The sequence below is a fragment of the Bos indicus genome, chromosome 10 (genome assembly GCF_029378745.1).
Source record: "Bos indicus isolate NIAB-ARS_2022 breed Sahiwal x Tharparkar chromosome 10, NIAB-ARS_B.indTharparkar_mat_pri_1.0, whole genome shotgun sequence".
NCBI lineage: Eukaryota > Metazoa > Chordata > Mammalia > Artiodactyla > Bovidae > Bos > Bos indicus.
In genome coordinates this window covers 46,291,799-46,305,259 of record NC_091769.1, presented here as the reverse complement: position 1 = coordinate 46,305,259, position 13,461 = coordinate 46,291,799, and the positions used below count along the sequence as shown (strand labels likewise).

At 40.3% G+C, this 13,461-nt stretch overlaps 1 protein-coding gene across 4 annotated transcripts in view; it reads left to right on the top strand.

The window, feature by feature from the left end:
* The window catches only part of USP3 (ubiquitin specific peptidase 3), a 102,514-nt gene that overhangs the window by 16,969 nt on the left and 72,084 nt on the right, over nt 1–13,461 (top strand). For 2 of the 4 annotated variants that reach the window (XM_019968710.2, XM_070797443.1), the window contains exon 2: nt 10,926–10,986. In XM_019968710.2, coding sequence (XP_019824269.1) covers nt 10,926–10,986 — 61 coding nt within the window. Of the gene's footprint in view, nt 1–10,925; nt 10,987–11,946; nt 12,068–13,461 lie in introns of those variants that run through there. The other 2 variants (XM_019968713.2, XM_019968712.2) reach the window with 1 other exon arrangement.

Here is a 13,461-nt window from a genome sequence, read left to right as displayed (position 1 = left end):
ATTTAATTTCAAGTCAGATACCGGAGGAGTTTCTGAAGGATTTTTACTGATTTATTTATTTGGAATTTTTCTGTGGAAAGGAATTGTCAGCTCCCATCCTTTTAATGTGTGTAAACTACGGGAAAAATTTCTGAACAATTAGCAGTCATGCTATATGTGGACATATGTTAACTGCCTTGTGTAGAATGGCTGTCACAGAATTAACCCCAGATAGCTGCGTTTTTTATTTTAATATATTCTTAAGGGAAGGAAACTGAGAGTCACTGGGGCTTCTGTTTATTAGGCCCCTTGTGCCCTTCATGTGCTTCGTCTCATGAAACCCTTACCATAGCCATCTGAGGCAGGGGTGGTCTTTGTCTTCTGCTACAGATGAGGAGGCAGGCTCTGAAACCAACTCCTTAAGGTCATAGAACAAAATAATGGGAGAGCTAGAAGGTGAACAGAAGACTTATGTGGGTTCTGGAGCCCATGCCTGCCTCTGACATGTTCCTTTTGAGTCTACAGAGTAATAGTCGCATTCCTAAGGGTAACCAAGTCACTTTGGTACATTTTTGTATTAAAGCAGGAAGGAATTCTTTTGGCAGGGTTTAAGGTCAAAGCCAGGAGATCAAGGCCTCTGCCTAGTTCAACCAAAATGATGTGGAGCAGAGTCCTTCCCCTACTTCCTTCCGCTGGGCTGACAGGGCAAGAGGAGAATGGGACAAATGAGGAGATGAGGCTTGACATATCTACACTACCATGTGTAAAATAGGTAGTGGGAAGCTGCTGCTATAAAGCACAGGAGGCTCGGCTCAGGGCTCTGTGATGGCCTAGGTGGGTGGGTTGGGGGGTGTGTGGGAGGGAGGGAGTATATATATATACATATATATGTATATATATATGTACGTGTGTATGTATGTATGTATTCATATAGCTGGTGCACTTTGTTGTACAGCAAAAGCCAAGATGACGTTGTAAAGCAGTTGTACTGAAAACAAACCAAAACCCAAAAATCCCATACACTTTGTTGAAATCTTTAAGAGAAAAGTCAAAGTACTTCCTAGAAATCTTGGGAGTCTGGTTAGGATGTGGGCTCTTGACCCCAGCTACAAAGGCTGGGATCAGACATTGCTGATGGGTGTGATGGGAATCAAGTTAGGCTGGCTGAGGAATAAGTCAGCACTCTTAGGGTGAAGAGAGAATTGGAAACAAAAATGGAGGAGGATATTCTCGACTCATAATTATTCAATTAGGTTTTCAAATCCAACCTTAAATAAAATGTGAGGTTTCCCAGAATGTTTATTAGGGAACATAATCCAGAGAGGCAAAAGGAATGAAGGATAAGGCTCTGTAGCTTTTAATGAAGAGAAAGGAATTCCTGCAAGTGCCAGTGACATTTTCTTAAGAATCTTCATCAGGAGTTTGGGGTTGCTATGGGAATAGCGGTTTGGAGATTTTTGAAGGTCGTTTTTTACTATGTGATATTCCGCCCAAGAATTAGGTTGTCTTATTATGCTCAAGACAGCACATCCAGATGTAAAATATTGACAGGATACAGAGAGAGCCAGTCCTGAGTGATGATGGCAGCTCAGTCGATGATGGACTCAGTGTTTTACTGTCTTACCACCTCTGTTGCAGAGGGTATCGTCTGGTCTTTGGATGGTTTTGATTCCTACGGGATAGAGCCTCTTTAAGGGTCTCATCCTCACCTCTACTAAACGGCAGTGTCACTCATTCCTGTGAGTCGTTTGGCAGGTGTGAATGGTGGATGCTGTCATCTTAGTGCTTAAAACAATCATTTCATTTTGCTTATGATCTTGTAGGTCAGGCATTTAGGAAGAACCAGCTGGAGTTCCTTAAGCTGGAGCATCCACTTCCTCGGTGGCTTTTTAACTCACCTGTCACAAGCCTCTGTGCTCCTGGTCTCTGTTTCTGCACCCCTGTCCCCAGCATACACTAAGGTGTCATCTTTTGCAAGGTCTCTCTACGTTCTTTCGCTTTCTCATATTGTGTTTCTCACAGGGTGCTTAGGCCTCTTCCATGGTGGCCGGCCACCCCAAGAGCAAGCATTCCAAGCAATAAAAAGAGAAAACTGTCAATTTCTTAAAACGGAGACCTGCAAACTGACACCTGGTCCCTTCTGCCATATTCAGTTGGTCAGGGCACTGACAGAGCCTGCCCAGATTCAAGGAAAGAGGACATAGACCTGCCTCTCAGTGGGAGGAACATTCAAGAATTTGTGGTTATCTTTCATCTTTCATAGGGCCATTAAACAGAAAGAAAAGAATGGCTATAAGAAATACTGAACTATGACTTTACCAGAAAGCAATTTACTTATCTAATGATTCAGGAGAGATTAAACAATTGCCAACCTTGAATAAGAATGGAACTGAGGAAGAGAGAGCTGCAAGAGGGGGAAGGTGGAAAGGCAACCAAGATAAACTTAACTTCTTAACTGCTGTCACTGCCTTGGCCCTGACCCCTCCGTCCCATCATCTTCTGTGAGCCTGCTGCTCTGAGCACTTTGGATTGGGTGCTCACGCTTGGTCTCCTCCTCCTCCATTGTTGGCTCACTTCTTTAGCCCTGGGCACTGCCTGTTGCTATATAGGGAATTCTCCTGTTCCCTGGGAACCCGGTGCCCACTCTCAGAATGGGCAGCGGTATCAGGGTGGGAGTGAGAACACAGACAGTGATTTTGGCTGCTTTGGCACTCTGGCGGTTGCTTAGTGTAGCCGGATTTCTTCTTGTGGGGACTACCTTACAGCCCGTTTCCTGCTTTATCCATGTGACTTTACCATTCACTCCTTACCCCAGGAATTTCAGAGAATTCAAATTAAAGGTAGACTTCAGAAATTTTAGCATAGAATAGGCTTGTGAGTATATGGTTCAGAGAGCGTTTATGGTATAAAGATTGTATGTCTTGCTCTCTGAGCGACTGAACAACAACAACGCATCTAAAAATATATCAGTTGGAGGGTAAACTGGGTTAGTCCTGGAGTATATTTCTACTTGTATATATACTGGAATATTTATAGATTTTTTTATGATAATTCTGCCCTGTTCTTCGATTTCAAGAGGAGTAACACTACTGTTGATACTTTTATGGAGTATTTGTGTGTGTGTGTGTGTGTGTGTGTGTGTGTGTGTTTTGAGTAACAGCTGCAAATGTTTTTTCATTGGTGTGTTTTCAGACCCATAGAGTTGTAATGTTGGGTTTTGTTTTCACTTACTACTCATGCTTAATAATTTAGAATAAGTCTGTTTCATTAGGACAGCTTTATGATACCAGTATCTTTAAATTTAAGACATTTAAATTTAATTTTTGTTGTAAAAGAAGTAATGCTTTATGACAAAATTCAGACAGTGTAGTTGAAAGTAGGGCTATGTGGCTCCAGTCCCCCATCCCATTCTTTTCACATGACTGTTAAATTACTATATATCCTTCTAGATGTCAAACAGTTTATACACAGGTGTATAACACAGGAACACATAGTATGGAATCTTTTTGAAGCAAAAATAACAACCTGCTGGTCTTCTGCTTTGCAGCAGTCCATGCCTTCAATCATTTGAGTTTGAGTTCCGTTCTGTCCCATACTAATGTAGCAAGGTATATAACTTCTCCGTCATATGCCACTGCTTCCTTATCTATAAAACAGGCCAAGTCATAGTACACACCTCTGGACTGTAGAGGATTAAATGAAGGAGTATTTATAAAGTGGCACAGTAAAGTGCAGTAGTGCTTGGCACATAGTATGTGCCAGATGAACATTAAATAGATAAAAATGAACTTGACTCTTTTAAAAAAATAGGTTACGAATATTTTCTTCTGGGTTGCTAATTTTTCAGAGGGGTGCACTTAAAAAACTCTGTGTGTTGTTGGGTGGAGGGGGTGGTGATCTGAGTTTTACTGTTGGAGCAGCACCTTCGTCTCCAGTGGTTTTGAACAGTGACTCCACAACAGCGACTCTGCTGTTACTGACGGGCAATGTGCTCAGAGTACTGCCTCTCAGGGATTGTGGAGCAGGGGACAAAAAAAAAGCTGAAGAGCGTTGATTTAGAAAATTGTACTACATTAGCAATTAATCTTTTTATTAAGCCTTTTAAAAAATTAGGAGAGTGGAAGAATTTTATCTATAGGGAATGATATTATTTCATCTATCTTTGGCTTTATCTTCTTTGAATAATTTTACACTTAGAGGGGACATGCTTATCACCCAGTTTTCATTTTACAGTGAAGAAACAGACCCAGCACAGCAGTGATGTTCTCAGTTCTTTGAGGAGTAATGGTAGGGCCAGAACTAGAGCCCTGGTCATCCTCACGTTTGTGAACTCTCGAGACGCTTAAGAGCCTCTCTGCCAGTTGAAGCAGCTGCTGAATGGTGGACGCGCTGTGAAGTGCTTGCCCGTCAGTGCTGTGTGCTTGGACTCTTCTTGCGTGCAGAGACGGTGACTAAGTTGTGTCGTAGCTCTAGTGCATGCTGTTTTATTAAAAAATTAGGATTCCAGGAGAATTGTTGATGGGGCTTGAATATCAAATGTACTCTATCTTACTAGATTCTATGTAGTGGATACTAAGGATATTGAGGAAAATCAGTGGGAAGAAATTTATATTCAGTGTGGATGCTGTTTTGTCTTCTGACACAACCTAAAAGTATTCGTGTGTAAATAGGCCTCTTTGAGCACAGAACTCCCCAGTTTTCTGCCTTTCTTCGTCTCTTGGTAAAGGAGCAGATCAGTCTTCCCTTCATAGGAACGTTTTCTTTAGTCACTAAGTCATGTCCAAATCTTTTACGACCCCATAGACTGTAGCCTGCCAGGCTCCTCTGTCCATGGGATTTCCCAGGCAAGAATACTGGAGTAGGTTGCCATTTCCTCCTCCAGGGGATCTTCCCAACCCAGGGATCGAACTCCTGTCTCCTGCATTGGCAGGCGGAATCTTTACTGCTGAGCCACCAGGGAAGCCCCTTCATAGGAATAGTAGGGAGTAAAACCACTTTGGTTTGTAGATCACTTGGATGCCTTCCCACCATCAGTTGTCACTTTTGGATTTCCAGAGAGTTAAAGCTTTGGGGGCTTTAGCAAGAATCCATGAATCTGAGCATGTTTTAGAACCTGGGGTTCCTCTGCCTTGCTTGCCTGCCCAGCCTGTGTCGAAGCTCCTACCTTGTGCAGAATGGCCCTAGCTCAGGGGAGGATCAGAGTCTCTACCCTCTTCAGAGGGGTGCTTCTGCCAACTTACAGAGCTTCTGGCTGAGGGTGAGAACAGGGCAGGGTCCTGAGGCCACAGCAGCAGGAAGAGAGTGAGGGGAACTAGACAGTGTCTGTCCCCCAGGCTGAGATGCCCAGGAGCTGAGAGAGGAGACCTTGGCTCGGGGCCGCGAGAATCTCGGCATACGGGACAGATTGCTGGGGCAGAGTAACTCTGAGGACATTTCATAACGTGAGTGAAAGAAGACCAGACTGTGTTTATGAGATCCAGTGACCCTCCTGTGGCCATGTGTAACAGTGTGAGAAATACACTGCATGGCTTCCTTGCCCTGACATCACCCTGAAGTGTAATTAGGCCTAATAAAAAGAGCCTTTATGAGTTCTCAGTTATGGTTTGTCATTCTGAACTTCTCTAAGTTTCCATCCTTATCACCCGCTTTCTCTTAAGTACCAGCATTTACCATTTAAAAAATAAAAACCTTTGTTTAATATTTTTATGTTTTGCTGAATAGTTTATAGCTTAAAAACATTTTTATTGACTGTGTATGGTTTTATTTTATACACACACACACAATATAGTATTTCAGTTTTGTAATGGTTCTTATAGAGTTTTATAGAATAGCCTGCAAACCTTTAATGCAGTTTCCACAGGAAATGTGTTCATCCTACAGATAAATCTGAAACCTATCTGTCTGTAAACTGAGACTACCTTTTATAATAAGATACGTCCCCTTAAGATGATTAGAATGATTTTAAGATTATTTGTAGTAGTCTTTTACTCATGTTATGACCTGTTCTATTTGTAGCAATAATTGAGGGTTTAACTTACAGCCAGCATTTTTTCTTCTATTTTATGATTTTCCTGGGTACATTAAAGGTTTCATAATTTGAATGAGGGATATTTAAACAGAGTGAATATTCACCGAAGCAGTGTAATAAATGGCTTCATAATAACCCTATTCTCTGTAGTTTTCTAGCCTTCAGATGGTCTTCTGTTGTGAAAGTATTACGCACTCAGAGAGTACTGTCCTTTAAATAGCCAAGACCAAATGTCCTATCACACATTAAATCTTAACTTTCTTATTGTAAATGTTTGTGATAGAAGAAATTTGGTTTCTTAATTTAGAAAATGAGGTCTTTTTTGGAGATTTAGTAAGAGACACACTCACTTGTTTCTCGTGTTTTGGAATGTCAGCGCTATTTCACTTCCTTTTATTCTCTCTCCTTATCCCCGTCTTAAGCACCTATTTATTTATTTAACTGAAGTATAATTCATATAACGTAAAATTAACCTTAAAAAATTTTTTTAAAAATTTATTTCCTGCCAAGCTGTGCAGCTGTGGGATCTTAGTTCTCCAACCAGGGCCGCACCTGTGCACTCGACAGTGAAGTGCCGAGCCCCAGCCTGTGGCCCCCGGGGGTCCCCAAATCATCCATTCTGAAATGAGCAACTAAACACAGCGCATTCAGTACACCCACAGCGATCATCTCCATCTTGTTCCAAGACATTTCATCACCCCCTACACCTGTTAAGCAGTTTCTTCCCTATTCTTCCTTCCCTCAGCCTTAGGGCATATTTTCTAAAATTTAAGGAATTAAAACTTTATGAGGTAACTGAGATTTTATAAGATGAGAGTACACTCTTTTAATTTAGTGGGCATCCCTGGTGGCTAAAGAATCTGCCTGCCAATGCAGGAGATGTGGGTTCAATCCCTGAGTTGGGAAGATCCCCTGGAGTAGGAAATGGCAACCCACTTCAGTATTCTTGCCTGGAAAATTGCATGGACAGAGGAGCCTAGAAGGCTGTGGTCCATGGGATCGCAAGAGAGTCAGATACAACGTAGTGACTGAGCATGCACGCATGTTCTAATTTAGCAACACGAAGAAATGTATTTACTATACTGAGTAGAAAAATTAGATCACAATATTGTATGTATTTTTTGTCCATACACATACTATACAACCATCGGAGTGGGGGAAGGGGATGAACACTTGGTAGGGAACACAACAGTGATTTTGTTCTAAGTTTTCTTTTCCTCATTCAAAGGAGGAGCAAAAATAATCTTCCCGTAGTTCAAAAAGCAAAACCCTCTAATGGTTAAAAACTTGGGGCCTGAGGACTTCCCTGCAGGTCCAGTGGTTACACGTTGCCCTCTAATGCAGCCAGCGTGGGTTCAGTCCCTGGTGGGGAACTAAGATCCTACATGCCTAGTGGCGAAAGCCCCAAAAAACATAAAACAGAAACATGTAACAAATACAACAAAGACTTTAAAAATGGCCCACCTAAAACAAGTCTTAAAAAACAAAACAACTTACTATTATAATTACTTATTTCAGGATCATATTAAACTTTTTTTCCAGACTGAATACAATATTTCTTCAGTTCAGTCGCTCAGTCGTGTCTGACTCTTTGAGACCCCATGAATCTCAGCACACCAGGCCTCCCTGTCCATCACGAACTCCCGGAGTTCATTCAGACTCACGTCCATCGAGTCAGTGATGCCATCCAGCCATCTCATCCTCTGTCGTCTCCTCCTTCTCTTGCCCCCAATCCCTCCCAGCATCAGAGTCTTTTCCAATGAGTCAACTCTTCGCATGAGGTGGCCAAAGTTCTGGAGTTTCGGCTTTAGCATCATTCCTTCCAAAGAAATCCCAGGGCTGGTCTCCTTCAGAATGGACTGGTTGGATCTTCTTGCAGTCCAAGGGACTCTCAAGAGTCTTCTCCAACACCACAGTTCAAAAGCATCAATTCTTCCGCGCTCAGCCTTCTTCACAGTCCAACTCTCACATCCATACATGGCCACAGGAAAAACCATATCCTTGACTAGACGGACTGTTGTTGGCAAAGTAATGTCTCTGCTTTTGAATATGCTATCTAGGTTGGTCATAACTTTCCTTCCAAGGAGTAAGCATCTTTTAATTTCATGGCTGCAATCACAATATTTCTTAGTCTTTACTAAAAGAAAAAGATTTGTGGAGGAATACAACTAGATAATATTTGTAGTTTTTTAATCCTTCAAATTGTATCTCAGACCAGGATTATCTGTTTCAAGTAAACAGTGTTCTAATTTATTTTTCTTTTTAAAAATATACTTTATAGGTCTTCTTTTCAAACTATAAGACTGTCGTGTTTTTATTGATATAAATCAGATGCACATAAAAAGCCCGTAGCCGAGACTGCCTCACAGTGGTCTTCCCATGTACCTGCGTGAAATAGGTGCTAGCAGTTTGGCATTCTTCTTATTAGTCTTTGTCATGTGACTTATATGCACATACAGCAAACTTGGTTTGAGTTTGTTGAGTAAAAAACTAAAATGCCTTCAGGATGGCCCTTAGCAGTTGATATAATGCAATAAGGAAAGGTAAAGCCCTTGGTTAACTAACTGGAAGGGGATTTTTACCACTGAAAGCTTTCTTATGGGCTTCCCAGCTGGTTTGAGTTAAGACTCCACTTGCCAATGCAGGAGACTCTAGTTCGATCCCTGGGTGGGGAAGATCCCCTGAAGTAGGAAATGGCAACCCACTCCATTATTCTTGCCCAGAAAATTCCACGGACAGAGAAGCCTGGTAGGGTACAGTCCATGGGGTGTAGTTGGACACTACTGAGCATGTGTGCGTGCACAAACTTTCTTACGCACGAATAGTTAGAGCCCTGTGCTGGGCAGACAGGCAGAGTCCCTTGGGCAACATATGATTGTACTCCCCTATTCCTCCTCGCCCTTTCCTCCCCTCCTACACAAATATAAAATGAATGTATGTCAAAGGCTTATTTAACTCATTAATGAGGGAACCAGTGGGATGGTAAAGCTGGTTCCAAGAGCATTTGAGGGATTGAGTGAATGCAGACACCGAAGAATGAATGTTGAAGTAAATTGCTAGGTTAGATATAAAATCAATTAATGTCCTGCAGGGTAGTAAAACCACAGCCCTCGGAGTATGCTGGACAGATATTATCTGTACCAAATAAAATCCTACAACTTTACCTGTAACTTCATGGAATTTGAGTCCTAATCAGTAGTAAACAGCAGGTCACACAATGGTATTATAATTAAATATCTTTGGGATATTCATCGTATCAATATAATGTGTTTCGTTATATATTGAAAGGGCTTATAGTTCTTCAGTCAGTTCAGTTCAGTCGCTCAGTCATGTCCGACTCTTTGCGATCCTATGAATTGCAGCATGCCAGGCCTCCCTGTCCATCACCAACTCCCAGAGTTCACTCAAACTCATGTCCATCAAGTCGGTGATGCCATCCAGCCATCTCATCGTCTGTCGTCCCCTTCTCCTCCTGCCCCCAATCCCTCCCAGCATCAGAGTCTTTTCCAATGAGTCAACTCTTAGCATGAGGTGGCCTATACATGGTCATCAGTTCAGTTCAGTCACTCAGTCGTGTCCAGCTCTTTGCGACCCCATGAATCACAGCACGCCAGGCCTCCCTGTCCATCACGAACTCCCGGAGTTCACTCAGACTCACGTCCATCGAGTCAGTGATGCCATCCAGCCATCTCATCCTCTGTCGTCCCCTTCTCCTCCTGCCCCCACCCTCCCAGCATCAGGGTCTTTTCCAATGAGTCAACTCTTTGCATGAGGTGGCCAAAGTACTGGAGTTTCAGCTTCAGCTGAGTCACTTTATTTCCAGTGTTGGCTAATTTTTCTTAGCAATAAGAAAGGCTGATTGTGACATATTGATTAGGCAAGACCAACATAGTAGGGATCAGATCTTGGAAGAGCTTAGTATCTTGAATTAAGACATTTGAATTTCGCTTCAACGAGTGTTTATTGAGCGTATACTGTATGCCAGGCTGCTGATTTATTATAATCCTGAGTGTTGGTGGTGCTGTCCCTCTCATGCCCCTAGGAGGCTGCCTAGTGGTTCTCAAGTAGTTGTCTCAGGGAGTCACCTGGGAAGTTACATTCCTCAAAATAGACATGTTCTTTGGTCCTTCTGTCCGCACCTCAATGTAGATGTTTCTGCCCAGAGAACATGTGTATTTTGAAAAAGTTGTTTTCAGGTGATTCTTATATCCCTTCCCTTTTAAAATCACTGTTATGTTTATAGGGCTTAAAAAAATTGAATAAGTAAACAACAAGCAAAATTGTAATCGATATTTTAAAAGTTTTCATACCCTGTTTGCCTACCTCATCCCCATAATAAATACTCAAAGTAATTAATATCCTGATTATACCCTCAGCAAGAATTACATGCATTTATAATTTTAGAATTATATTTAATGCAACTGAGGCATTAATTTGGGAAGAATTGGGCTTAGTCTTCCGAATTGTATCCTCAGGCTTTGCCTCTCACTAAACAAACTGAAAATGTTGTCATTTATAGCAGCTTATGATCTGTATGGTAAAGACATGTGATTTAAAGAATTAGACTTAAAAAACATTTTTAATGAGACAATAGATTGTCCTTAACTTGTCAGAGACTATGCCGAAAGGACTAAGTAACGAAGGAGAAATGTGTTTAACTTGTGGTTACACCGTTTGAGTCGAGTCAACAGTGACCGTGAGCAGCTGCTGTGGACACGTGTTGGGATTCCTTGCCGTGTCGCTGTAATTAGGCAGCCATTCTGTGTAAATGCACTCACAAAGCGGGGATTTGTGGCCTCCGTGCACCTAAGCAGCCATGGAATTTATAACTTAATCACAGGATGTGGTATTACAGATTAGGGGAGAAACTGGGAAATAAATGACACAACTGCTATATTGTGTGTTTTTCTTTCATCAGTGTGCCGGTCCAACAAGAGCCCCTGGGTCTGTCTGACTTGTTCAAGTGTCCACTGTGGAAGGTAGGTGACATACTTCTTATTACTTAACTTCCCAACTGGCTTATTTTCAGTTTTCTCTAAGCTTTGGTCAAAGTTTTATTGATTTGGATTTATTTAGCACCATTGTTTAATCATGGTGTGTACATACTTCTCTGTAGGGCTTCCCTCTCCTAACAGAATCCCTTTGTTCAGCGGTGGAACTGAGGAAACTCTAGTGGCTGGGGAGGGGGTGGATACTTTCTGTTGATACTCAGAAGAATTAATTTGATGATCAAGACAATCTACTAGTAATATTTGATTGACATGTGGCCAGTTTTTTTTCACCTGTTACCTACCTCATCCTACCTTTACTGACCTTTGAATCAAATCCAAGATACCATATCATTCTTCTGAAAACAAAACAGATAAAGAATTCCCTTGAAAATGGTCTCACTGTGAAGTTCATTATTAATGGTGTTCAAGACATACCAAATATTTCACTGTTCCATTAAGACATTTTTGCTTTCTAGGGACTTAACACTTCCAAACCCGGTTCAAGCCTAAGCATGTCTTCCTAGTTCTTGGCTTCAAAATGATGTTACTTAAATATCAACTACTTTAGTAACTCTTTCTTCTAACACAAACTCAAATAAGTATCAGACTTGGTCTGCCGGGTAGTAGGCACTTTATTTCTATGGCTCTTTTAGCTTAGAAAATCTGCTTTGAATTTACTTCAGAAGTTAGTAGCTTAGCAGCAAGGGGATGGGAAATCATACTAAGTCCTACAGTCTGAAATTTATATTGTGTTTATTTGGGTGGCTTCCCCATTATTATTTGTAAACACATGCATGAACAGAGCATCTTCATTCAGTTAATGATTGATTTTTCATATTTTCCAGTCCTGGAATTGAGTATTTTTTTTCCATGTACACTTAAAGAGTGCTTTTGGAAAATGTTAACTACATATCTTAATTGTGGTTGTTGTGGTTTTGAAATCTCTAGGATTTGGGGAACCTGAAAATACTTTGTACAGATAACTTTTTAAAAAAAAAAAAAAGAAGAAAAGTAGAAGCACTTAAATTCTGCACTTGAAGAGACAGATTCCTCTCCTAGATTTTGAGAGGTGAGAATTATAATGCAATAAAATTTATATAATTCTGTCCTCCAGTTGTCTCCTAGTGCTCTACAACCAAAATCTGGAAGGTCATGTGTCAAAACAAGACCTGACAAACTCTCAAAAATTGGAGAGATGAAGGTTCTTAATAGCAAGCAACACATAGTTCTCTAAGTATCAGAAGATAAATGGAAAATTTTCTAGGCTCTGTAGGTAGTATGTTTCCAATTGCAATCAATCTTAGGTTTAGAAATTTGACATAGTTTCAGAGAAATATGATTAAGTAGATTACATAGATAATGAGAGTACCTTGCATTTGAATCTTCATTTTATACAGTTGATTGGCTGTTTTTCTTTTATCATGTAATCCTGGGTGTTGACTGCCAAGAATTCTGATTTTTTTAGTAATTTAGATCTCTTGTCTATAGGGGAGTCTTAAATTGAATATTCTTTCAACTAGGAAATATAGTTTATCAGTAGCATATTTGAGTTATATGTCTTATTGGCCATTATTACACCATACCATTTAAGTTATTTTTCCAGTTTTTGTATTGTTAAAAAATCTGTGATGTTGTATAATGACACTTTTCCTTTTTTAGACCAAATTATCTGGTTAAAATCTAAAACTGGATGAGGGAAATGTTTATTTTTATGTTAGTTTATCCATGACTGTTAACTTCTGATATATATTTGAATATTAGCCAAAACATTGCTAATCTTAATGTCATCTTTAATACACTTCTTACTTTATCACTGAAATTTATTATAGCAACCATGAAAACATCTAGTACATTTAGAGGCTACAGTATGGTTAGTAAAGAACTATATACCCTGTCCAGATTATCAGTTTTCAAAGACTTGAAAGTGGTAATGCCTTTATCATTGTTCCATATTGACTTTTATGGGATTCTGAGGGTACTCATAAATATTACTGTTGTTTTTCATGACACAGTAAAAAACACGTAAGCATAGGCATTGAGCTGATTAGATATTGAACCTATAGGGTTCCTTGGAAGTTATCTTTTAGTTAAATATTGGATGTTTTCTGATCTGTCCAGTGTGTTGTCTTAAAGTTTGTTTAATGTGATGACTTTGTAAGCAGTTATGTTATTGAGATTCTGAATGGATAGTAATTAAGCATATAAAGGAAAATGCAAGTAAAATAAAACTGACATTCATTCATTCGTTCATCCATTCATGCACGCGTGCATTCTGAGCCATGGATTATAATAATAATCACCTAACAGCCCATAGGGTGTAAGTACTATTATCTCAATTTTATAGATGAGAAACAGAAGTAGAGAAGTGAAGTAACTCACCCAAGCTTACCAGACCAGCATGTGACAAAGCCTACTTTTAAACCTAGGCTGTCTAATTTTTGAATTTATACTCTTAATCATTAT